We start from the raw sequence: 24,506 nt of genomic DNA on the forward strand, positions 1-24,506 counted from the left end.
TGGCGTACAGGGAACAATTTCAAAATTTGTGGTTGATACAAAACATGAAAGCATCATAAACAGTGAGGAGGACAGTGTAGAACTTCAAAAGGACATAGACAAGTTGGTGGAATGGGCGGATAGGTGGCAAATAAAGTTCATTGTGAAGAAATGTGAAGTGATACATTTTCGTAGGAAGAACATGGAGCGGCAGTATAAAATAAAGGATACAATTCTAAAGGGGGTTCAGGAGCAGAAGGACCTGGGTGTATATGTGCATAAGTCATTAAAGGTGGCAGAGCAGGTGGAGAGAGCAGTTAATGAAGCACACAGTATCCCAGGCTTTATGAATAGGGGCATTGAGTACAAGAGCAAGGAGGTTATGTTGAACTTGTATAAGATACTAGTTAGACATCAGCTGGAGTATTGTGCACAGTTCTGGGTGTTGCATTTTAGGAAGCATGTGAAGGCATTGGAAAGAGTGCAGAAGACATTTACAAGAATGGTTCTAGGGATGAGAAACTTCAGTTACGAGGATAGATTGGAGAGGCTGGGACTCTTCCTTGGAGAAAAAAAGGCTGAGAGGAGATTTGATAGAAGTATTCAAAATCATGAGGGACCTAAACAGAGTAAATGGGGGAAACTGTTCCCACTCATGAAAGGATCAAGAACAAGAGGGCACAGGTTTAAAATAATTGGCAAAAGAAGCAAAAACAAGATGAGAAAAACCTTTTTCACACAGCGAGTGGTTAGGGCCTGGAATGCGCTGCCTAGGAGTGCAGGTTCAATTGAGGCATTCAAAGGGGAATTAGATAATTATTTGAAAAGACGGCAGGAGAATGGCACGAAGTGAAATGCTCTTTCGGAGAGCCAGTACAAACGTGATGGGCTGAATGGCCTCCTTCTGTGCTGTAACAATCCTGTGATTTCTGTGATCTTTTACTGCAGAGGCAAGGCCTGATTGAGTCTAGGGCAAACAATCTAAGTGATACTGCCTCCTTCACAGAGTCTCACTCACTTTGCTCCAACGTTAGGCTACAATTACACAGAGGCAAAGTTTATGAATGCATTAATTTATATAATCAACTGTTACTACCGCTGCATTTGTATAAGGTGAATCCGCTTTGAAATAATTTTACAGTTGCAATATAAATTAATTAGAAAGGTGGGATACATAGCCAGAAAAGGCAGAATAACAAAGTATAAGTTAAGAGAGAATATGCTGAGGCTTTATAATGCACTGCTCAGACCATATTTGATGTATTGTGAACAATTTTGTTAACTATGGGGTAAATTTTCACCCAACCCACCTATCGTAAAACTGATGCTGGTTTTAGGCCCCATCTGATTTTATTTCTCCTTGAAGCCAATGCAGAGCAATATTGGGCAAAATGTAAAATATTGATACTCAGAGGCATTTGTAATAACCCACAGGGTAAAAGACATTAAGGGGTGTTCTGATGCTAGAGTGGGCATGTTTAAATTCTAGAGGAATCAGCATTGATGCCTCATAAACATATGCAAATTGAGACCTAATTTTAATGACCCATTGACTGTCCAACATAGATGCTGACATAAGTAAAAACTTTCACATCAGATGCAGAGGCCCCAAAAGGTAAGTAACAAGCTTACCTTTTTGGGACTTGGAGAAGCAGGAGCACTTCTTAATCCCGACAAGAAGTCTGGGCTCCCCCTCTTTTCCACTGGCAAAACCCACCCAAACCTCTCCCTGACTTATCTGACTGCCAGTGGGTGATAACTGATCAACTACCTTTTTACATCCAGTTTTGCCAGGCAGCCTGGCAAAATGTTAATGAGACCTGGTCGCTAAACTTAAGTCCAACACCTCTCCTATTATTTCCACCTAGCAGCTAAAATCTCCACTAGTCACTAGTCTAGCTCAACAAATCATATTTGTGATTAAATTAACTAAAATATAGAGCTTACAATCCTGCTTCTATGAATTTAAACTAATGCAATTAGTTTAAATTTGCATTAAAATAATGCAAATATACATCAGCTTTAAATCCAAGCAAAAAGGTCAAGTCACTCAATGAATTAATAGAAACAGAAAGCTCCAAACCATGAGAGATTGGGTGGTACAACTGTTAAGAACAGGCCTTTCATTTCTAAGTTCAAATTCAGATAGATTGAAATTTCTCCATGTGCTGGCTGAAGGAGTTTCAGCAGTCTCAAACTAGTCCCATTTGGCATGGATCCATAGCACAAACATTACTAATTTAGCATTAATTGCCAATCACACTATGAGAGGTCACAGGAAACAAAAATGTCACACTAACACACTAAGGAACGCTCTTCAGAGGTTGGGAAACAGCATATATAATCTCTACTCTGCATCTAACTATGCTATACCTGGCCTGGTTAGGCTTAATGTTGACAACAAAGAGATGATTTCATGAGTGTGCATTCTTGGTGAGGAACCTTATCCAATTGCAAGTGGTCGTGAAAAGGGTGTAACTTTAACAAGGTCAGGAATTTGTTGCAAGTGGGAATTCAGTGCAGAGGGGACAGAAGTGCTTTTTTAACCTTATAGTGGAAGCTTGAGGTAGTAAGATTATAAAATATTTGTCTAGTGCTTAGTGCAATTTAATGCATAGAAAAAAAGTTACAACAAATTAAAAACTAGATATAAATAATTTAGAATAAGATATAGCGAAGCAGATTGTATGTCTGAACTGCAGTCTGTTGGACTTTGTAGACAATGACACCGTCCCAAGTGAATACAACTGCAGTTGATGTCTGCATCTTGAATCTCTCTGGTCCAGAGTTATTGAGCTGCAGTGAGGATTGGAGACACTCTGACACATAAGGGACGGGGAGCAGTTTCTGGACAGTTTGGTCCAGACTTTGGTCAAACCTTTTAGAGAAGCATAAGTTCAGAATAGGGGTGGTGTGACTTATTGTGCACAGAATAAGGGGAACTTCAGTTTTAATTCCTTGTGGGTAAGAAAGGTCACGACCTCCATATACCTGATCTTGCTGGATTCATTGCTCACTAGCAGCCTCCCTGCACTCTTCCCATCCCTCTGTCCAAATCACAATCAAGGACTTCAACATCAATAAGAAATGTACAGTGTTCAAAATGAACAAATCCCTAGAGGTGGCTAGCATTTATCCCAGGATATTAGAAAGACTAAAGTTGAAATAGTAAAAGGCTAACAATCACCATATGAGCCAACGAATGTTGTGGAGTGACAACTAGATTTGGGCCCTTGTATCCATATTGAAAGGGGACAAATCTAATCAAGGCAATTCGACCCATCTGTCGAACACCAATTTTTAGGAAAATAGTGAAATCATCAGGTGCAACTCAGGGTGCACCTGAATGGGACAAACCTAATAAACAAAGCCAACATAGTTTTAGAAATGTCCAGTCTACTGAACCTCTTGAACAGCACTGAAGAAGTGGCATCCCAAGTGAAAACTATGTACTAAAATTTAAAAAGGACATTTGATAAGGTTCCTCATGAAATGCTGCCACTGAATTTGAAATTGTGGCATTCAAGGTAAAACCTTGATCTAGATAAAGAATTGGCCAAAGGGGATTTGTTGGAAGATGTAGGAGGGTGGAGAGGCATTACTTAGTTAAATGCCACAAATTTCGGTGCCTGGATGACTATTGGAAGTGTCCGAGCACTAAAATCTGTCGCATGTTTCTAAGTACGTTTCCATCATACAACAAGACTGGCATGAGGAATTTTATCGATGGTTTTAAAGGGCCAGGTCAAATTAGCAGCTAAACATTACGATTGAGTTCAAAATTGCAAACCCTAAACAATGCCACAGGAGATTAATTAATACTTTACAAATTACATGCCATATTCATGGCTAGCAACTTAGTGACAAAGTTAAAATCATTTTTTTTTGTTTGTGTTGTGTTAATAATTTTGTGGCCCCCACAATTCCACCCCACCCACTCCGTAGCGTTAGGGCTTCTGTATTTCTGTGGCATTTACATGGTCTAGCATTCTTCAGTGAGATGGAGCTTGGAAGACAAACAGAAGCATCTGCAATCTATCAGGTTTTCAAACACTTGTAACTTTTATATAACCACAGAAAAAAATATGAAAATCAAAATTAAGAATATTTTAAACACTGAACCTAGAGTTCTTACCTTTTCAGTTTCACACTCAGTTCCATCTAGTGGTGGGTCTAGTTTGGTTTTGCACTCCTGTTCACCATCTACTTTACACCATAGTCCAGTACATATGACATGCTACAAAAAAAGGGTAAAAATAGAACAAAGTGAGTTCTCCCAAGATAATTATTATGTATTTAGCAATTTCTCAAAAAAAATGGGCTCAGATTTTATGGTAGGAATAACATTGACGTTATCAGTGCTTGCCATTATTAATGAGTAAATTGGACAGTAAATTCTGACATTCATGCATGGCAGTTAAGGGCAGAGATCCGCAAGATCCCATGAACAAATAAAAGAAATTTGCATTCTGCGTTGTCCTGCTCCTCCAGAAGCTGCACTACACTAATATCTCACCAATAGATTTGGCATTAAATTACATGAAGGACATGGAGTTGTCATACTTACGCAATAAATACACCGGAAAAGGTTAGGACTAGTGCAATCAGGTGTACGAAAATTTTTAGTGGCATGGTAAGTCATAATTACTGCCAAACAACCTCACTGGTACTGAAAATTTAACTTGATAAATCTGGAGTCTTGTTCATTGAGGATTTAACTATCATTGGAGATTTTTTTAAATTAAAATATTCTTTTTTTATATTTTCTTTCTGCATCTTGTTATTTCACCCAACCCCCAACCTACTCATTTTGGGGGTTAAAATTACTCCTAGTGAAGATTCTTCAATTTCACTGGTTGAACAGACACAGTGTTGCTTGGCCTGTTCATACATATCCCAGATCCCCCATAGAGGATACCCTTTTGAAAAGAATTTTAGTAACTGTCACTCAAAAGCCCACAAAATGTCAGTGGCCATTCCTTTGCCACTGACCCAAAGTCTGGACCATAAGCTGCGACTCTTACTCCTTGCCAAATATTGGGGGTGAATTTCCTCAACACCTTGCATTTATATGGCACCTCAAGTCCCTCCCAACGAACTTGGAACAATGGCTGGCCTGCCATTGTAATGTCAGTAGAGTTTGGTGAAAACACACAAGAACAGGAATTCAACCGAATTTCTGACAAAACATGAGGAGTCACACAGAAATCCCCTGCCAAACAACTTTGCCGGATCTGAAAATTTAACTTCTCTTTCATTGAGAATTTAAGGTCTAAAGTTTTAAATATTTTGGAAGTATATTAATACAGAGCTTATTAAGTAATAGTTAATGAGGAAAATGCAAAGTTACCCAGGATTTATTGTATTCCCTCACACATTGTTATTCCCCCTATTTAAAGATAGTGCTAAAGCACCATAGAGAATGAGTAGAGCTGAAGATATTAGTAAAAAAAAGAGAGCCATTTGATGAACACAAATTCACAAATGTCAAATCAAAGCTCTTTATTCAAGACACAAGCAGGAAAGTCTTATCATACTAGAAACTGCAGAAATGCAAGCAGTTTGACAGAAATGTGCAGAACTTGCACACCAATTTGCATGGACCACAGATAATGCAACTAGATTGGTTTACAATGACTGATATATGTGAAGTCCTTGGTAGACACATGTGAAAAGGCTCTCAATGGTATCTTGATGGGGTGTTCAACATAAGTATGAGAAAAAGTGAGCTTTTGTTAGGGCTTGGCAACACTTTCACCATGAAACCTTGGGCTATCTGCAACATATATGGCACTGTTAGGCAATATTGGCAGCGTTTGTTTAAGTATTCCATTGTATTATGCACCTGATCCCAGGTCCTGCAGACAGTGATCACAATGTTGAGCCTGGTCACCAGCTGCTGGCAGGAATGATGTGATGTTGTCCTCTGGAGAGGATGTCTGGAATTTCCATACATGACAATTCTCTTCCCACCCATTTCCTGCAGCAGCATACCTATTTTTTCAGCCAGTAAACAGACTGTTAGATGTTGTACCACTCATGTCCACAGAATCCTTTTTGTGCATTTCTTCTACTTGTCTCTGCAATTGTGGGCAGGAAGGGACAACAACACTGGCATTCAGATGGGTGAATAAGTTCAAGATATTGACATTTTGCCAGGCACGTAAAAGCAGCACCTATAGATAATGTACACGGGATATGGTGACAAGGGATTCTAGAGGTGCTACTGTTTTCTAGAATTCAGTCAAAGAATGTCCTAGTTTGTGTGGGGTTGCAGCCTATTGTAGATGAAGACAGCAGTGCTGACATCCTCAAACTCAGCTTTTGTGATCCTAGGGAAACAACTGATCCAAAATAAACTTTCATCCTTTCTGTTCCTTGTCCCAGCACAAAGCCAAAGACGAATGAAGTGAGGCATAAAGGAACATAAGAAATAGGAACTGGAATAAGCCATTCAGCCCTTTGAGCCTGCTCTGACACTCAATAAGATTGAGGTTGAGGTTGATTTTCTTCCTCACCTTCCTGCACTATCCCCGTATCTCTCAATTTCCTTAGTATCCAAAAATTTACTGATCTCTGTTTTAAATATGTTCAACAACCGAGCACCCACAGCTCTCTGGGGTAGAGAATTTCAAAATTCACAAGGCTTTGAGTGAAGGAATATCTTTTTATCTCATTCCTAAATGATTAACCCCTTATTCTGAGATTGTTACCCCTAGTTTTAGACTCCCAGCCCAGGAGATGTGGCTTCCCAGCATCTACCCTGTCAAGTCCCTTAAGAATTTTATGTGTTTCATTTAGATCATCTCTCATTCTTCCAAATTCTAGGTTTCAATGTAAACTTGAGGAACACTATGTAATCTTTTGATTAGGTGGTTAGGAGTCTTCTGAGCTCAACGTTGAGTTCAACAATTTCAGGTCATTACCACTGCTCCCATTTTTCCAGACAGCAGTTGTTGGGAATGATTCTTCTTTTCCCATGTGTACCTCCCTCTAGATCCTTTATTTCTTTACTTGTCCCATTACCATCTCCTTTTACCTTGTACCATCATTCCTTTTGTCATTTAATCATCACGTCTTCCACCCTGTCATAGACCTTCCTTTGTGTTCCTTCCCCCCCCTCCCTCTTATCTGCATCTGTACTTGCTTAAAACTTGCTACAACTCTTAATATTTCAGCTCATCAACCTGAAATGTTAATACTATTTCTATTTCCACAGATGCTGACTGACCTGCTGAGTATTTACAGTAATTCTGTTTTTATTTGAGATTTCAAGCATCCTAATATAATGAATAATGTAGGTGAGAAAATGAGGTAAATCAAGATTAGTGGCTGAATAATGCTCAACACAGGCTTTAAACTGGAAGGGTGGTGGTGAGGAAAGGAAAATCTGGTAATGTTTGAGATATAAGGGAAAAGAATAGTGAAGTCTAGCAGCTGCCTTAGGACAATGGAATATTTTTGCAGAACATAATGGTATCTATGAGAAATGGGCACGGCTCAACCTCAAGTAATCCAGTAAGGTTATTAAAGTACTTAGTAAATAACATAAAGCCAATGGAATTGTTCATGAATTCCTGATGACATGTAGCTGGATTAAACACTTCCAAATGCACAACCTTGAATCAGTAGATCACAAAACATCAATTAAACATCAAACTGCGTGCCTTGAAAATGAATCAAACTACTTTCTTTTTGCTTTTTCAGAGCTACAAGGATGTATTTTTGTAATACACATTAAGTGCTGTTCTTTATCTGCTCTTTGTTCTGTTTTAAAATTGAATTAAAGACTGGAGACAAGAGCCCACTGGAACAGAACTTACAAACTACCAACTAGTCACTGTTCCTTCTTGAACTCAATCTCTGGACAAAGTATCAATACTCAACATTACCTGAAATAAAACCAATAAGATCTCTAATGCTATTGCCCTTCAATAGCTATTAGCTTTCATAGCAAAAAAATGTTCGTGCTAGAAATCCCTGACCTATTTTGCAGAAGTATCTCAGGAAGGATGTGGTGGCCCTGGAGAGTGTCCAGAGGAGGTTCTCGAGACTGATCCCAGGAATGAAAGGCTTAACATATGAGGAACGTTTGAGGACTCTGGGTCTATACTCGATGGAGTTTAGAAGGATGAGGGGGGATCTGATTGAAACTTACAGAATACTGAAAGGCCTGGATAGAGTGGACGTGGGGAAGATGTTTCCATTAGTAAGAGAGACTAGGACCAGAGGGCACAACCTCAGAGTAAAGGGAAGACCTTTTAGAACAGAGATGAGGAGAAACTTCTTTAGCCAGAGAATGGTGAATCTATGGAATTCATTGCCACAGAAGGCTGTGGAGGCCAGGTCTTTGAGTGTATTTAAGACCGAGATAGATAGGTTCTTGATTGGTAAGGGGATCAAAGGTTACGGGGAGAATGGGGTTGAGAAACTTATCAGCCATGATTGAATGGCGGCGCAGACTCGATGGGCCGAATGGCCTAATTTCTTCTCCTATTTCTTATGATCTAAGTAAAAGATTAAAAATAGACGTTACGGATCAGATTTGCGCTACCGAGGTGGGTAGCTTGAGTCAGGTAATTTCCCAGCCTGGTAGACCCACCCTGATTTAAAGGGCTCTGTTAGGCCCAATTTTCGCTCTTGCGAGGTGGGATGGGATCGAGTTGAGTCCGCCAACCCCGGAAGTAGAATTTAGGCGGGCGGCGAATGCCAAGATGAGTTGGTTAGAGGGCTTGCCTAGATTGGCTAGGACTTCTTTCCTTCATTTTAGAAGCTGTTAGGCCCTCTGACCCTCACCCCTCTACCAACTTTCCATGGCCCCTCCATTCCAACTCACGCTCCCCAGTGAACTCTCATATCCCTCATGGCTCCTCCATGTCAACTCATGCCCCCCCACCCACCACAATGCCCCCTCATACCCCCATGCCAGCTCTATAGCCATTCACCCAGTATCCACTGTGGGCAGATCTCAGGACCCAGGTGAAGATGAAAAATAACATTTAACAACTTAATGTAGCTTTCATTCATACAGGTGATAGTGAATAAAAATTCCCATTCATGAAACCCAATTCAAATATTTTAAATCTCCTAAAGTGTTCAATCTCTCATAAAAACAAACAAACTTCTATTCAGGTCCCATGTCAAAGACAGCTAATCCTTTAATAGCCTCTTTAAATTATCAATCAAACTGTGAACTTAGAACTCCTGCTGAGATAATTGTAGCCTTAGAACTCAGCCAAGCATTCGTAACGACAAAATAACAGCCCTTGGGAAATATCAACAAAGAACTCTGTTGAAATTGTATGAACAGATGGTAATGGTTTTTATCTCTGGAATTTGTTTATAATCCTGGTGACGTTAAAAAGGATATTATGGCAAAGTAAAGCAACGGCATTTTTAATTTGATATTTTACTTTAAAGATCATCGCACACAAAATAAAAGGTAAAACCTGATCAAAGATAGAAAAATAACTAAGTTATATACAAAATGACCAATTTACAAACAAACTTTCCTTACTCTGTAACTGACATTAAATTTGTTTTATAATTTCATCAGCCATTTCAAAAAACAGCAGTCAGGAAGCTATTAAGCACAAAATGTAGCGTTCTGAGAATTAAAGTCATATTGTATATTAACTATTCCAACAGGAGATATTCTGGCCAGTTTCAATGTCTAACAACTTCCCAGCTCTATTAATTACTGATACAGTGAACATGACAACAAACGGTAGAATCTGGATGCTTCAGGACAAATCTCTCAAAATCAAGATATTTTTACCAGTGACATCAACTAACATGTGGGTAATCACAAACTTATTCAATTTCCTGTGATGAGACTGATTATTATTCCTAAGAGTGTAAAAACAAATCAAACATCGGTAAACATGAGGACCCTGAAAATCCATTGTCCTGCAGAAATCTGCGGAAATGTTCATAAACCAGGCCAGGACCTATTTACATCAGGTTCCCAACCAAACAGCACATATTTGGGATGGCATTCTGAGTTGGAGTCTCCAACTGATGTTTATCAGATCTAAGTGTGGCAGCATAGGAACACCTGAAAATGGAGATCTTGCAGCCCTACCCACCTTAGAGAACTGGCTGGGGTTTTATGGGGCACCAAGGAATGTGCTGGGAGGTGCAGAGGGGTGGGGGGTGGTAGTGGGGGTGGGCTTAAAATCGGGTGGGATGGCGGGGATTGGAGTGCCCATTGCCTTCCTGCCACTGCAAGCATTTTATTAGTGGTGGGGAAGCTGGAGGAGGGCCCTCCTGCCTTTAGGCCAATTAGGGCCCTTAAAAGTCCAATTAATGGCCACTTAAATGCCTCTTCCCACCACTGCTCATATTTTACTAGCAACAGATGGTCACTTTGCTATGTGGTGAGGTGGCCAAGTAGAGCCTAGCAGGTTTAGGGTGTTGGGGGGCCTCCTGATTGGAAACCCTGTGGCTTACCAAAAGACACTTATGGCCCTCATGACTGAATCCCACCCCTCAACCTCTTGTGGGGGCCTGTTTGCTTGGCCTCAATGAGCCCAACCCGATTTACTTTGGATCCCAGCAGATTGTCCGGCATCTTGTTGGTGGGGCATCCTGCCTTAGAGGGGCAGAAACCATAACTGCAGGCAAGTAACTGCCTGATCAATATAAAATTCATTTAGGGCTTCCATAACCGGTGGAGGCGGGGGTTGTTCCCGACTTGCTGGCTAGTGAATATGGCCACTGTCGCCCTGTAAAATTCAGGCCCTAGTGTATTCTTGATATTGGGATTTCTGCTGAAAATAGAGGTACCAGCATTCACCATACTATCTGTGGAACCCACCTGGAGGGACAGACCAGGATCATGCCTCCAAAAGTCTGATCTTCCGGTTTTAAGGAGACTTTTTTTTTAAAGGGACTGCCATAGAGAATCAAATTTAGTTCTGATGTGGAAATCAATATCAGGCTAAAATTTCCAGGCCCAAATATTCCTCAAACCTGCCACAAGGGTGGAAATCACAGAAGTTCTCCATTTGGCAGGGTTATTGGTAGAGGTCCAGGATCGGCAAATCTCCACACACGTCAAAATGTACCACTCCTTGGATTTTTGTCGTCGGTGATCCACTTGTCTTTCCTCTTTCAGGTACTGATAAATATATCTCTAGCAATATATTTTTAAATCTCTAGCATGACTGTACTATCATTGTATACTATCAAAATACAATCATGTCCAATGTTACTATTAAAAGAAGGAAAGGGCTTGCTTATATGTAACACCTTTCACAATTTCAGAATTCCCAAAGCACTTCATAGCAAATGAAGTAAGTCCTTTTGAAGTGTTGTAATGTAGGATAATGTGGCAGAAAGTTTACGCACAACAATGACGAGATGGCCAGTTAATTTGTTTTTTTTTTAAACTTTTGGTTGAATGATATATAGTGGCCCAGAAATCTGGAAAATTCCCCTGCCCTCTGAATAGTGCCCTTTGGCTTAAATTCTCATCTGAAAGAAGGCAACTTCAACATTATTTTCAGGCTTTATTTCTATTAATTAATGACAAAAGGGCAATTAGGCTACTTCAAACTTTTAAAAGGTAAATTTATGATTATTAGCAGTAAATTCCTCTTTATTCAATCGATCTAATTTTCCGCTTGCCCTGCCACTGACCCCAATGAATTTTCTAGGGGAGGTAAATCTAACGTGAATAATTTTGGTGGGCTCCCAGCAGTGTTTCCACCTGTGCTGGGTTATTTCAACACAGCAATACAGAAACAGAAATCCTCCTGTGATGAAAATTACTGATACAACTGTTGCAGTTTTTTTTGTCACATTCTGTCTGGCTTCACAAACTAGCATCCAGCTTTACTGAGTCATTATCATCAAATTTGGCTACACCTGCTGATGGGTGGGCAGATGTATCCACAGACTGATGCTACTTCTGGTGGAAAATTATGGAAGTGGCCAGAATCAGCTGGGTACTGGCATTTAGATGCCAACCGATTTTGCTCCTCTGCCTACAAGACAACTACCTGGGATTGGATCACGGTTCACCAAAAGGAACTTGCATTTATGTAACACCTTGAATGGAAAAGAAATGCAGTGACACAGATAGGGATGTGAAAAATGGATGCCAAATCAGAAAGGGAGAATTTTATACCAAAAGCCCGGTTGAAGAGCTAGGCTTTGAGACAGTTTTTAGAAGGAGAATTGGGAAGTGAAGAGTTTAAGAAGCGAATTCCAGAGAGGCAGACTCAGGCAGCTGAAGACGCTGCCACCAGTCATGGGGGTTGCACTAAATGCCAAATTTAGAGGAATGGGGAGGAGATGTGGGCCAATGGCAAAGAGAGATGTGGTGCTGATGAGGATTTTAAATTTTAAGCATTGGGAGTGTTATGACCACAGACGATGTTAATTGCTGGGCAAACCAAATCCCAGAGGGAAATTTGGCTTATGGGCCATACCCTCACTTTTGTTTTCTGAAACCGAGAAGACGACATACAGATCTCAACAGCACAGAGTCCAGTAACACTTTTGGGATTTTAAAGATTAAAAGTTTTATCAACAAGAATAGAAGAAAACTTAAGCACATAAGATTACAGTTACAAAATATTCCCCCCAAAAGGACTCTCTATTTGGTCAGACCCACAAGTAAACACCTTCTTGTTTACCTATAAAAATCCAGTAATTTTACCTAAGGCAAACTGCCATAGCTTTATTAAAGGCATACCACATGACCTCTAACTCTCTTCCACTCTGCCGTGGAAATCCAAGACTTCAGAACAAAACTGCTTGTTGCAGCCCAAGACTTCTCGGATTTGAATGGTTGGCTGATTCAAACTGCATCGTCTCCCTACAGCTAACAGCTCCCTCTCACAGCTCCCCACAGTAACTCTAAAATATCTTTCTCCCCTTTCATTTCAGATTCCATTGTTCTCACACCTCTGAGACTTAAATCCTTCCAAATATAAAATCTTTCATACAATATAATATACCATCTTCGATTTACCAATGAAACTTCTGCAAGATGCAAACATGTTTCTCGGTACCTCTGGCTTCCCTTTGATTTTCAAACGAACTCAACTTATCTAAAAATGTAAATGTTAGATCCAAGCTATTCACTTGTGCCTCAAACCTAACACCTCTGTCCTTTCCTGTTTTAAGCACTCCAGACAACCTGTCACCTAGTAACCTTCCCCAGCTTAATTAAACCATTTACACACACACAGCCTTCTTCACAGAATAATACAATATTCCCCAAAAGTATGAAAATGAATAACCTCCATTTCTCACAGGAGATAGGAACCAATGTAATTTAGCAAGGATAAAGATCATAGGTTGATGTATCCTTTTCATCAACAAGTAACATGTGGCAGGATTTGGATAAATTGGAGGTTATCAAGGGTGCAGATTTGAAACTCAGCTCACAGTCAAAGAAGTCACTGAGTTCATGAATAGTCTTGCATAATCCTACATAGTATTTGCAGCACAGAAACAGAAAAGTCAGCCCAACAGGTCCATGTTGGTGTTCATGCTCCACAAAAATCTCCTTACACTTTGATTCAACTAACTTCATTGACATATAAGCTCAGTGTGTCCATTGGTGATAATGCAAGCAAGAGAAGTGAAACAGTTGCTGGAGGGATACTAGTTATATTTAGAGAGGTAGGACTGGAATCTTGTGCAGGCAGTCACATTAAGTTGCTAGCTGCTCTTAAAATTCTGCCCAAAAGGTGATCAATTGATACGACTGACTTTCAGATATGGTAGTGGAAGAATAAATCACCGGGCCAGAATTTTACACTCCCCCCAAGGGAGGGATGGCAAAATTGAGTACCATGCCAGCAGTGCTGTGCCCACCACTCCCACCTGTCCCCAAGGTGTTTTTATACCCGTGGCAGAGCCGGCATCAGATGACCCATTTGGCCATAGGCCAATTGAGGCCCTTAAGAGCCTCCCCCTGCCATTGCGGGGATTTTTCCTGTAGTGGGAGAGGCCCATACCAAGTCTTCAGGCTACCCAACAAGAGCTGTTGGCCTGGTGGACAGGCTGGGGTGGGTGCTTAATGGTCAGGCACCCCATGATCTTGATCTGTCAGCCCTTGCCCCCACCACCCCCCCTCGCCAGGGCCTGCCATCCTGGACATAGTAAAACCCCAGCCTCACCTGACATTCTGAGCTCCATTACGGAATGCCTCCCTCAGGGATTACTGCTGTGAGCAGTGGCCACCGCTCCCAATGGGGTTGCTGGAACATGACAACTACTGGCCATTTGATTGGCAGGTAGCTCTCTGAGGCAGGACCCATCTCTTGGGAAGGGGCGGAAGCCCTGCCTCAAGTCACTTATAGGCCTGACAACCGTTAAATGGCTGCGGGCCAAGTGCAGGCGGACTCACGCCTAACTTTTACATTGATATATTCAGCCCCTGAAGTTATTTAATAGCTGGGTGCTGAATGGGGGAGCGGTTGGAGGGGGCCGGATTGGAGATTTCTTTCCAAAAAGATTAGCTAGAGTGGACTAAATGCCTTTCTTCATGCATATAAAATGTTGTGTTCTTGCTGAATAAACACTTTTGTCACAGGCAGAATCAAGTATATTGACTACCAAGATAAAACTCTGAAAAAAAAAGATCACTGTAAAGGATACTTTTGCAATTTGTTTTCTCAATTCCCTTTGGAAGTATTTTTAAAGTATTGGGAGACATATTAATCAAAAAAAAGGACAATTGTTACAATGTGATTGTTTGGAGGAAGAACACAATGGTTGTGCTTAAGTTCCATGTGGTATGACAACGCTGAGTTGTCACACACACTTTAGATCAAGTCTAGATAAGCTGATTTTATATATGAAATTTACTTGCGCTCATTAAGGTAAGCATTGATACTGTTGGGAAAGTTTGTCATTCTCGACATGTATCGGTCAAGCACATAAAGATAGTACTTTGTAATCCATGCAACCTCTCTATTAACCTGCCAAAGCAATTCCTCACTATATCAATGTGGGTTGCAATTCTCAGCCTTTTTGAACAGCTTCACAAAGTGAAATTGGCAACTTAACAATTGTGCCAAATTTGGGGTCAATTTTGCAATATGTCCATTGAGAAATTGATTGTGATTCTTCAGATTAGCTTCAAATTCTAGCATTCAGAAATCACAGGGCTTTCTTTAAATGTGACTTCTGCCAGTGTGCCAGTTTTTAGTGCCAGGGCTAAGGCATGGGAAGTTGTGCATGAACTTATCTGTACATTATGAGCTATGATGTTAGTATTGTGTATGCATGCCAAATAATGGGTACATTCTTGGAGATTGGGTTCGTCACCTCAATTCTTAACCTCCCACTGCCCATTCCACAGCATCATCATCACCACCACCACCACCACCAGTGATGATGCCTGGAATACTTAACCATCATGTATTTATAAAGTGGCTGAGATATGAAGATTTCAAAGATTGCACAATATAATTCTGAATTTCCTCATAGTTTCAGAATCCCAGGTCATACTGAGTTTTCATCTCGATGTTCAACCCCAATCATTCACATATATTTCTGCAACCCTTCTGAATACTGAACGACTATTTTAGCATTCCAAGTATGCACCTTACTCTTTCAGACAATAGGCTAGAAAATGCTATGCCAAAACCTGCAAATGCTTAACACTTTTATAAGACATTCCTCTGTCTATGGTTTTAATGTAAGTGTTAACTTGGGTTAACATCTCTGTTAAAATAGCAGACAGAGGGATGTCATAAGAAAAGACTAACATCCACCATTGCCAACAGTAACTTCTAGCCTATCTTGAAAAAAATCTGTTGATCCACTAAAACATCATGTGCTGGAGAAGAGCCAATTCACTTCAGACCTCACACAACTATGGAAAGCATAAATGAAAGTAATCTGTTATCTCTTCCTATTTTGAACAAGAAGTACTTATTTTAATGCTTTCTGACCTTGATCCCAGGCATGATCTGCCCATGCTCATTGTGATGCAGATAGGCAGCAGACATTTACCTGATTGTGGCTCCCTGCTGAGTGTCTGCTGTGCTTCTGGTTTCCTCTGCACTCAGCAGGGACCTGAACAAGTAACATGGTGCAGCCAGCATTCTCTTCTTAAAGGCAGTCAATCTATCCCTCAAAGGGAAGCGGCACTGAATTACAGGAGGCTGCTGTTGAATACTATTGCTATTATTTTAAACAAGGATAATGGAACAACATGGCAGAAAGAAGGTTCTAGGCTCAGCCTTAGTGGTGGAGGTGGACAGGAGGAGAGACATCAGAATTCTACAGAGGTGGTGAGGGAGGGGAATAGGAGGGCCTCAAGGATCACCCTCAGAACAGATTGGGAGGTGGTGGTCAGGGAGAATCTGGACCTGGGGGATTGGCAGCAATGCCAAAAGAAGTCAAATGACCTTATGTGAGTCATTTCCCATCTTCCCGTGACATCTCCTACCCATCACTCCGTGAGCCACTCATGCTGCTCAATGCACCACACCCAAACCAGTCCTTGACACTCAGGAATCATGCCTAACGTTCAGACACTCCACTTTAGCCTCTCAGATCTACCAATGCTATCAGCCTTACACCCATAACTTGCTGCCTTCACATACCTCCAGTTATTTAGCTATGGTAGGCACCTCACACAAACACAATGCAACACAATCCCTATCATTCTTATAGACCATAAGACCATAAGACATAGGAGCAGAAATTAGACCATTCGGCCCATCGAGTCTGCGCCGCCATTCAATCATGGCTGACAAGTTTTTCAACCCCATTCTCCCGCCTTCTCCCCGTAACCTTTGATCCCCTTACCAATCAAGAACCTATCTATCTTGGCCTTAAACACACTCAATGACCTGGCCTCCACAGCCTTCTGTGGCAATGAATTCCATAGATTCACCACTCTCTGGCTAAAGAAGTTTCTCCTCATCTCTGTTCTAAAAGGTCTTCCCTTTACTCTGAGGCTGTGCCCTCTGGTCCTAGTCTCTCTTACTAATGGAAATATCTTCCCCACGTCCACTCTATCTAGGCCTTCAGTATTCTGTAAGTTTCAATCAGATCCCCCCTCATCCTTCAAAACTCCATTGAGTATAGACCAGAGTCCTCAAACGTTCCTCATATGTTAAGCCTTTCATTCCCGGGATCATTCTCATGAACCTCCTCTGGACCCTCTCCAGGGCCAGCACATCCTTCCTGAGATATGGGGCCCAAAATTGCTCACAATATTCTAAATGTGGTTTGACCTTCTCTTTCCTTTGCAGGATAAAGTAGCACACAACGGAAAGAAAGAGAACAGAACATGGGAGACAAGGACACATGCATTTCTTGAAGCCTTTGGAGAAGATGCGTCTCTGCATCATGAGGCTAGCTGCAACAGAACACGTGGCATTTGCGGTTGCTGAGAATATTGAAGATAACACTTATGTTCCTGCCTTATGACTCTTCAACATCCAACTCACCTTCTTCCTGCTCCCTGACATGGTGAGCAAGTTGCAGATGGTGTGACCATGGACCTCCTGCTTTCCACCCCACCCCTACCCTCAGACCAACATTCCCATTCTAATTTTCTGTTTCCAGACTCTCAAGGCCTGCCAATGTGCCCAGCCACAGCAGGAGGAGGACAGAGCAACAGCACAGCACTGGTGAAGCATCCCACTTGATTTTACACTTGCAGCCAAGAGCTCAGCAGTTTCTGTTCCATCTCCCTGTCGTGCTACAGGCCCAGAGGCACTGAAATTACAGCCCCCATTACCTGTTGCAGCCTGTGTGTAGAGTGATCACCAAGTCCTCCTTTTGAAGATGTGGCAACATTCTCTACCAAATTCAGGAACTCACCAAAAAACTTCCAAAAACACTCCAGAGTGCTTCAAAACACTTGGAATAGCAGAAGTTATTCAAAATGATCTGACCTCAACCTGCCCCTTTAAATAACACTGCTGTTAATTCCCTCTTGCAGCTGAATGCTTCATCTTTGGTGAGTGACAAGCGAATTTGTTCAACGGCCCCCCCATGGTCCAAGTTTGGAAAATGACTATCAAATCAGCTGGTAGGGCTGAGTGATGTCATGATAGCAATGTTTCAGCTGCTTCTGCTACATGCAGCAGGCACCCGCATGAGTGCCCTTCTCAACATGGTATGCTGCGCAGGCCATGCCAGCAGCTCCTGATGGCACAGTGTGCACCCTGGGGAACATTCAGCTCTTGCAGCACAGTCTTTGGTGTCACTATGGATCTGAATGTCATCCCCCTCATCTTTTGATTAGGCACTTCACATTCTTCCAGAATCCTAAGCATTTCCCCTTTGCTTTTAGGCAGGATGCTGGCAATGGTTCTACTGTTGCCATTTACAGCTCCTCTATATCCATCTTTTGTATTCTTTTCTTGTCCCATTACCATCCCATTTTGCCTCGCACAGTCATCACTTCCATCAATAATCACTCCTGCTTCCACCTTATCAAAGGCTGACCCTTTTGTTCCCTAACCCCCTCACGCTCACTCCTTTCCTTTCTTTGTCTCTATACGGACTTTAACCTGGTTACACCTCTAACTTTTGTTGGTTGTGTCAAAAATCATTCATTGAAAAATGTTCCCTAGTGTCCTGGTCAACATTTATTCTTCAACTAGCATTACTAAAACAGATTAACTGGTCAGCTCATTGCTGTTTGCAAGACTTGATATATTCAAACTGGCTGCTACATTACAATAGTGACTATATTTGAAAGTACCCCATCGGCTGTAAAGCGCTTTATGGAGTTTGCAAAAGGTGCTAGATAAATGCAAGTCTTTCTTAGGGGCTGAAAAGATTGAGCCTGCCAATGATCTCTGTTGCTGACCTTGCTGGGTTATGTGGGATCAACTTAGGGGTGGGGGAGTCAGCTAATTTACATACACACAGTGAGCACCAATGCCGCTAGGGGTACATTTAGGGTACCTGCAGTGTATACAACAACAATTTGCATTTATAAAGCACCTTTATGTATAAAGTACCAAAACGTTACAAGGTCACAAATTGTGGCAAAGATTGCTGCAGTGGTGTAATGTGTTGGGGTCCCACCTTAAAGGATACCACTTACAAAATTAAAAAATTCTGTTGCCTCCCACTTGAGGATTCAAGCCTTGATACCAGCCCAGAGCTCAACGATGATCACAGAATCATCACTAGGTCAGCTGATAACCGCCAGGTGTACCCATATCTCTTCTACAAACCACTTTTTAAATTCTTCCTCCCCTTTCTTCTCCACCCTCACCTCTAACAATAAGTGCGAGGTGATCATGGACTTCCCTGTCATTCAGATTGAGATGGTCTGATCAACTTCCTCTGCCGCATTTCTGCCCAAACTTGCTTTAATGCTCCCCCCTCCCCTAGCCCTGAATTTGCATTTTTCTCTAGTTTCTCTTCTATCTCCCCTCACACCCCCTCAGAGTTCATCTTGCTCATGAGACCCACCTCCTTTTCCTTCATTCTTATTCCTATTAAACTGCTGATCACCCAACTTCCCCTCCTGGGCCCCATGTTAGTAGGTATTGTAAATGATTCTCACTCTTCGGGTGTTGTTCCTCTCACCTTTAAATTTTCTGGGTTATCACCCCCCTCAAATTGACCCCACCGTTCTAGAAAACTACCACCCCATCTCCAACCTTTCTTCCCTCTCCAAAGTCCTTAAACATGTTGTCACCTTGCAAGTTCATTCCCATTTTTCCTGGCATTCAATTTTGAAGGCCTCAAATCAGGTTTCCACCTCTGCTACAGTATTGAAATGGCTTGTATCAAAATCACAAAGGACATCCTACATGACTGTGACAAAGGTTAACTTTCCTTCTTCTTCCTTCTCGACTTGCATGCAGCCTTTGACATGGTTGACCACACCATCCCCTTCCAATACCTTTCCACTGTCGCCCAGCTGGTAGGACTGCTCTCACCGGCTTCCATTCTTATCTATCTAATTATGGCCAGAGAATCACTTGCAATGACTTCTCTTCCTGCTCCTGCACCTTTACCTCTGGTGTTCCCCAGGATCTATCTTCGGCCCCTTCCTATTTCTCATTACGTGCTGCCTCTAGGCGACATCATCCGAAAGCACGTAGTTAGTTTTCACGCGTACACTAATGACACCAAAATCTACCTCACCACCACCTCTCTTGACTCCTCCACTGTTGCTAAGTTATCTGACTGCTTATCCAACATCCGGTACTGGATGAGCAGAAATTTCCTCCAATTAAATTTTGGGAAGACTGGAGCCATTGTTTTCAGTCCCCACTCCAGACTCCATTCCATAGCTACCACTCCATCCCTCTCTCTGGCGACTGTCTGAGATGAAGCCAGTTTGTTTGCTACCTTGGTGTCACATTTGATCACAAGATGAGCTTCCGATCTCAAGATAATCTATTTTTACCTCCATCGTATTGCTTGACTTTGGTCATCTCAGCTTGTCTGCTGCTAAAACCCTCATTTATACCTTAATTACCTTTAGACTCGTCTATTCCTTGGCTTGTATACCACATTCTATCCTCCATAAATTTGAGGTCATCCTAAATTCAGCCTCCCGTGTCTTAACTCGCAGCACCACCTGACTACTTATCCAACATCCAGTACCCATTCTCCTATCACCCCTGTGCTTGCTGACTTACATTGGCTCCTGGTCAAGCAACGTCTTCACTTTAAAATTCTCATCCTTGTTTTCAAATTCCTCTGTGAACTTGCCCCTCCCTAACTCTGTAATCTCCTCCAGCTTCACAATCGTCAGAGATATCTGCATTCCTCTTATTCTGGCCTCTTGTGCATTCCCAATTATAATTGCTCCATCATTGGTGGCCGTGCTTTCAGTTGCCTAGTCCCCAAACTCTGGAATTTCCTTCCTACACCTCTCTGCCTCTTTACCAAGCTTTTCCCCTCAAAGACACTTCTTAAAACCTCCCTCCCTGACCAAGCTTTTGGTTATCTGACCTAATATCACCTTGTGTGACTTTATGTCATATTTTGTTTTATAATGTTCTTGTGAAGTGCCTTCAGATGTTTCATTACGTTAAAGGCTATATAAATATAAATTATTGGTCTTTTGTCAACACTATGATGGGCCCCTTTTTTGGCCAAGGTTCCAACATAAGGAGTTCCTCCCCCGATCTCATCCATTCCTATACAGGTGCCCATGCTTGAAGCAGGTGGAGGATCTGTCCTAACAGATCACCATGCGGACTTTGACACTAGACCTGTCAAATACGTACGAACATACAAAATAGGAGCACAAGTAGGCCATTGGGCCCCTTGAGCCTGCTCCGCCATTCACTAAGATCATGGCTGATCTGTTAGTGAATTCCACATTCCTATCTATCCCCGATAACCTTTGATCCCCTTGTCTAATAAGAATCTATCTACCTCCGCCTTAAAAATATTCAATGAACCCATCTCCAATGCCTTCTGAGGCAGAGTTTCAAAGTAGCACGACCCTCAGAGAAAAAAAATGCCTCATCTCTGTCCTAAAAGGGCACCCCCTAATTTTAAAACAGTGCCCCCTAGTTGTGGACTCACCCACAAGAGGAAACATCCTTTCTATGTCCACCTTGTCAAGACCGTTCAGGATCTTATATACTTCAGTCAAGGCACCCCTCACTCTTCTAAACTCCAGTGGAAACAAGCCCAGTCTGTCCAGCCTTTCCTCATAAGGCAACCCACTCATTCCAGGTATCAATCTGGTAGACTTCCTCTGAACCACCTCCAATGCACTTACATCCTTCCTTAAATAAGGAGACCAAAACTGCACACAGTATTTGAGATGTGGTCTCACCAATGACCTGTACAACTGAAGCATAACATCCTTATTTTTATGTTCAATTCCTCTCATAATAAAGGATAGCATTCCATTAGCCTTCCTAATTACTTGCTGTGCCAGCATAGTAACTTTTTGTGACTTATGCACTAGAACGTGCATCCCTCTGCATCCCAGAATTCTGCAGTCATTCGCTGTTTAAGTAATACTTTGTTTTTTTAAAAATTTTTCTTGCCAAAGTGAACAACTTCATGTTTTCCCACATTATACTCCATCTGCCAGGTTTTTGCCCACTCACTCAACCTATCTATATCTGTCTGCAACCTCCTTATGTCCTTTTCACAACATGCTTTCCTACCTATTTTTGTGTCATCTGTAAAATTAGCTACCATGCCTTCTCTCCCCTAATCTAAATCATAGATATAAATTGTAAAAAGTTGAGGTCCCAGCACAGATCCCTGCGGGACTTCACTCATCACACCCTGCCGATTAGAAAAACACCCATTTATGCATACTCTGTTTTCTGCCAGTCAGCCAATCTTCTCTCTACGCTAATATGTTACCCCCTAAACCATGAACTTTTTTTTCCCGCTATAACATTTGATGTGGCACTTTATCAAATCCTAGTCTTGATCTTGTATGTGGCCCTTCCTGCATATCTGGCTTATGTTACTGTGGGTATTGCAGTGTGAATAGAGTGGATATTCATATCCATAACCTTTGCTGCTAAAAAGTAGAATGTTAGAAATAGAGAGAAACTAAAAGTATAACTTAATGCATAGTATAATTGGGATAAACCTCAAAGTTTGTAATTTTTTATGTTTTTGGCCCAGACCTGGCAACCAAGCCATAAAGGTTTTTAGTACATTTAAGTCACAGTTGAGCAATCAGAAACAAAAGCCTCCATATGATGAAGTGAATTAGGAAGTATCAGTCAATTCCTCTCAGACTTCTTGAGTTTAAGTTTATTAAAGCTTGGATTCACTTCAGTCATATGAAAGAATCCACTGCATTTGTAAAATTAGCTCAGCATCTTAAACTTTATATACCAGTGAAATGATTACTTCAATCTGCAGTTCCAGGAATTTGTGTAATACGATTTCAACAGTTAATACACACAATTGAACAATATCATTGAAGCCAAGTACTTAATAGTTCGGTTAAAATCAAAAGAGATTAGCAAGATTTTTCTAGCTACTTGAATTCTGAAAATGTATGACCTGGTGTAGTAGACCGAATATAATAGTCTTGTAATCTGGTGAAGACAATCTACTTTTGAAATAGAAGAGCTAATTTACCTCCAAATGTTGGAATCTGAGAACTGGTTCTTATTCAATTATCTAGATTGGTAAAAGAAGTTTTAAAAGCATCAAATATTGGGGAAGGTCTTTTATGGTTTTGCATAAAATTTGCACAAAGATTTCAACTCTGTCCCAGACAGAAAACACAATTTGAATAGGTGCAAATTAAAAAGTCAAATTTCAGTCGGGCACCTGCTAAACACAAACAGCTATTTCTGACTTGTTAAGATTTCTTTCTCTCTGTAAGGGGAAACTGAATATTTGCAATGATGCTCAGATGATTTTAATGAGAATTCTACAAGACAACTTATAAAAACCCTCATATTCTTCACATCAAAGACTTTGTCTAAGAAGATGCCTCCTCAGAGAGTGGTGCTTTTCTTAGTTGATGAACTCTGAAGTGCTTCTTGAATGTAGAGTTCAGATACTCATTCAAATCTCCCAATATTTTATCACATTTATCCAGCCAATAGCTGAACCCAGGGAGATCTGTGGTCTGTGTTGAATTAGTTACCGTCAGCCAGTTTGGTAATAAGGTCACTACAGTTGACTTTAGTGTCCCTGAATTATGGGGTGGAAAAAATAACCAGTGTGTTTCGCTATTATCCAGCAACCTCTGCTGGAAGTGCATAATCGGATGTTAGGTGAGTAAAGAAATGCAAATGTGATTGCCTATTGTTGAATAGATTGTGAATACTCACTGTCAAAGTCCACAAATAAATCATCACAATTTGGGCTAGCTACTGATTAGGCACAGCACTTCCAGCAAGGGGCCATCACATTCAGGAGAGGAGGAAAGGAAATTGATTAGAAAGCAAATTAGGCTAGACTGGACTAATCAGCTTCTCATGCTACCCACCCCAAAAGAAGTATGTCATAGTAGCACATAGAAAATCTAATATTATTAAAGATGGGGGGTTTTTTTGATTTTGTGTGATAGTGTAAAATGGGTGATACAACCTGTTTTAACACTCAAGATTTTTCATTTCTAGGGACTTCAAAACATACTGCTGATTTGTTATTGGCAATTTTACATTGTTGCACAAAGTCAAAATGACCCCCTTTGTGAGTGAAATGCTACTTTGAAAGTTGCATGCAAAATAAATTTATGTTCTTTTTATTTGTTTACGGGATGTGGGCATTGTTGGCTAGGCCAGCATATGTTGCCCATCCCTAATTGCCCTTGAGAAGATGGTGGTGAGCTGCCATCTTGAACCACAGTCTCTGTTTCCCCATTTCTCTCACTGACATGGTATGGGAAGGAGTGACTTGTGGATGTTCTATATTTTTTTTAAATGTGTTTATTCCTGAAAAAAGACATATAATCAAAACTTTTCATCTAGCACTCATCAGGACAATTCACAAGAATACCAATTGTAAACAGAACAACAATTTATACTTCATGAGATGAGAATGTTGATTGGTTGGCAAGTGGACTCTGTTTGGTAGAAGTGTTACCACAGATAATTCACCAGTTAACTTATGACTAAAAG

At 41.2% G+C, this 24,506-nt stretch overlaps 1 protein-coding gene across 1 annotated transcript in view; it reads right to left on the bottom strand.

Moving 5' to 3' along the window:
• The window catches only part of LOC144697119 (A disintegrin and metalloproteinase with thrombospondin motifs 19-like), a 538,939-nt gene that overhangs the window by 290,084 nt on the left and 224,349 nt on the right, over nucleotides 1–24,506 (bottom strand). Inside the window, exon 11 of the mRNA XM_078568954.1 lies at nucleotides 4,115–4,216. Coding sequence (XP_078425080.1) covers nucleotides 4,115–4,216 — 102 coding nt within the window. The remainder of the gene's footprint in view (nucleotides 1–4,114; nucleotides 4,217–24,506) is intronic.

The sequence above is a fragment of the Cetorhinus maximus genome, chromosome 2 (assembly GCF_964194155.1).
Source record: "Cetorhinus maximus chromosome 2, sCetMax3.hap1.1, whole genome shotgun sequence".
Taxonomy (NCBI): Eukaryota; Metazoa; Chordata; class Chondrichthyes; order Lamniformes; family Cetorhinidae; genus Cetorhinus; species Cetorhinus maximus.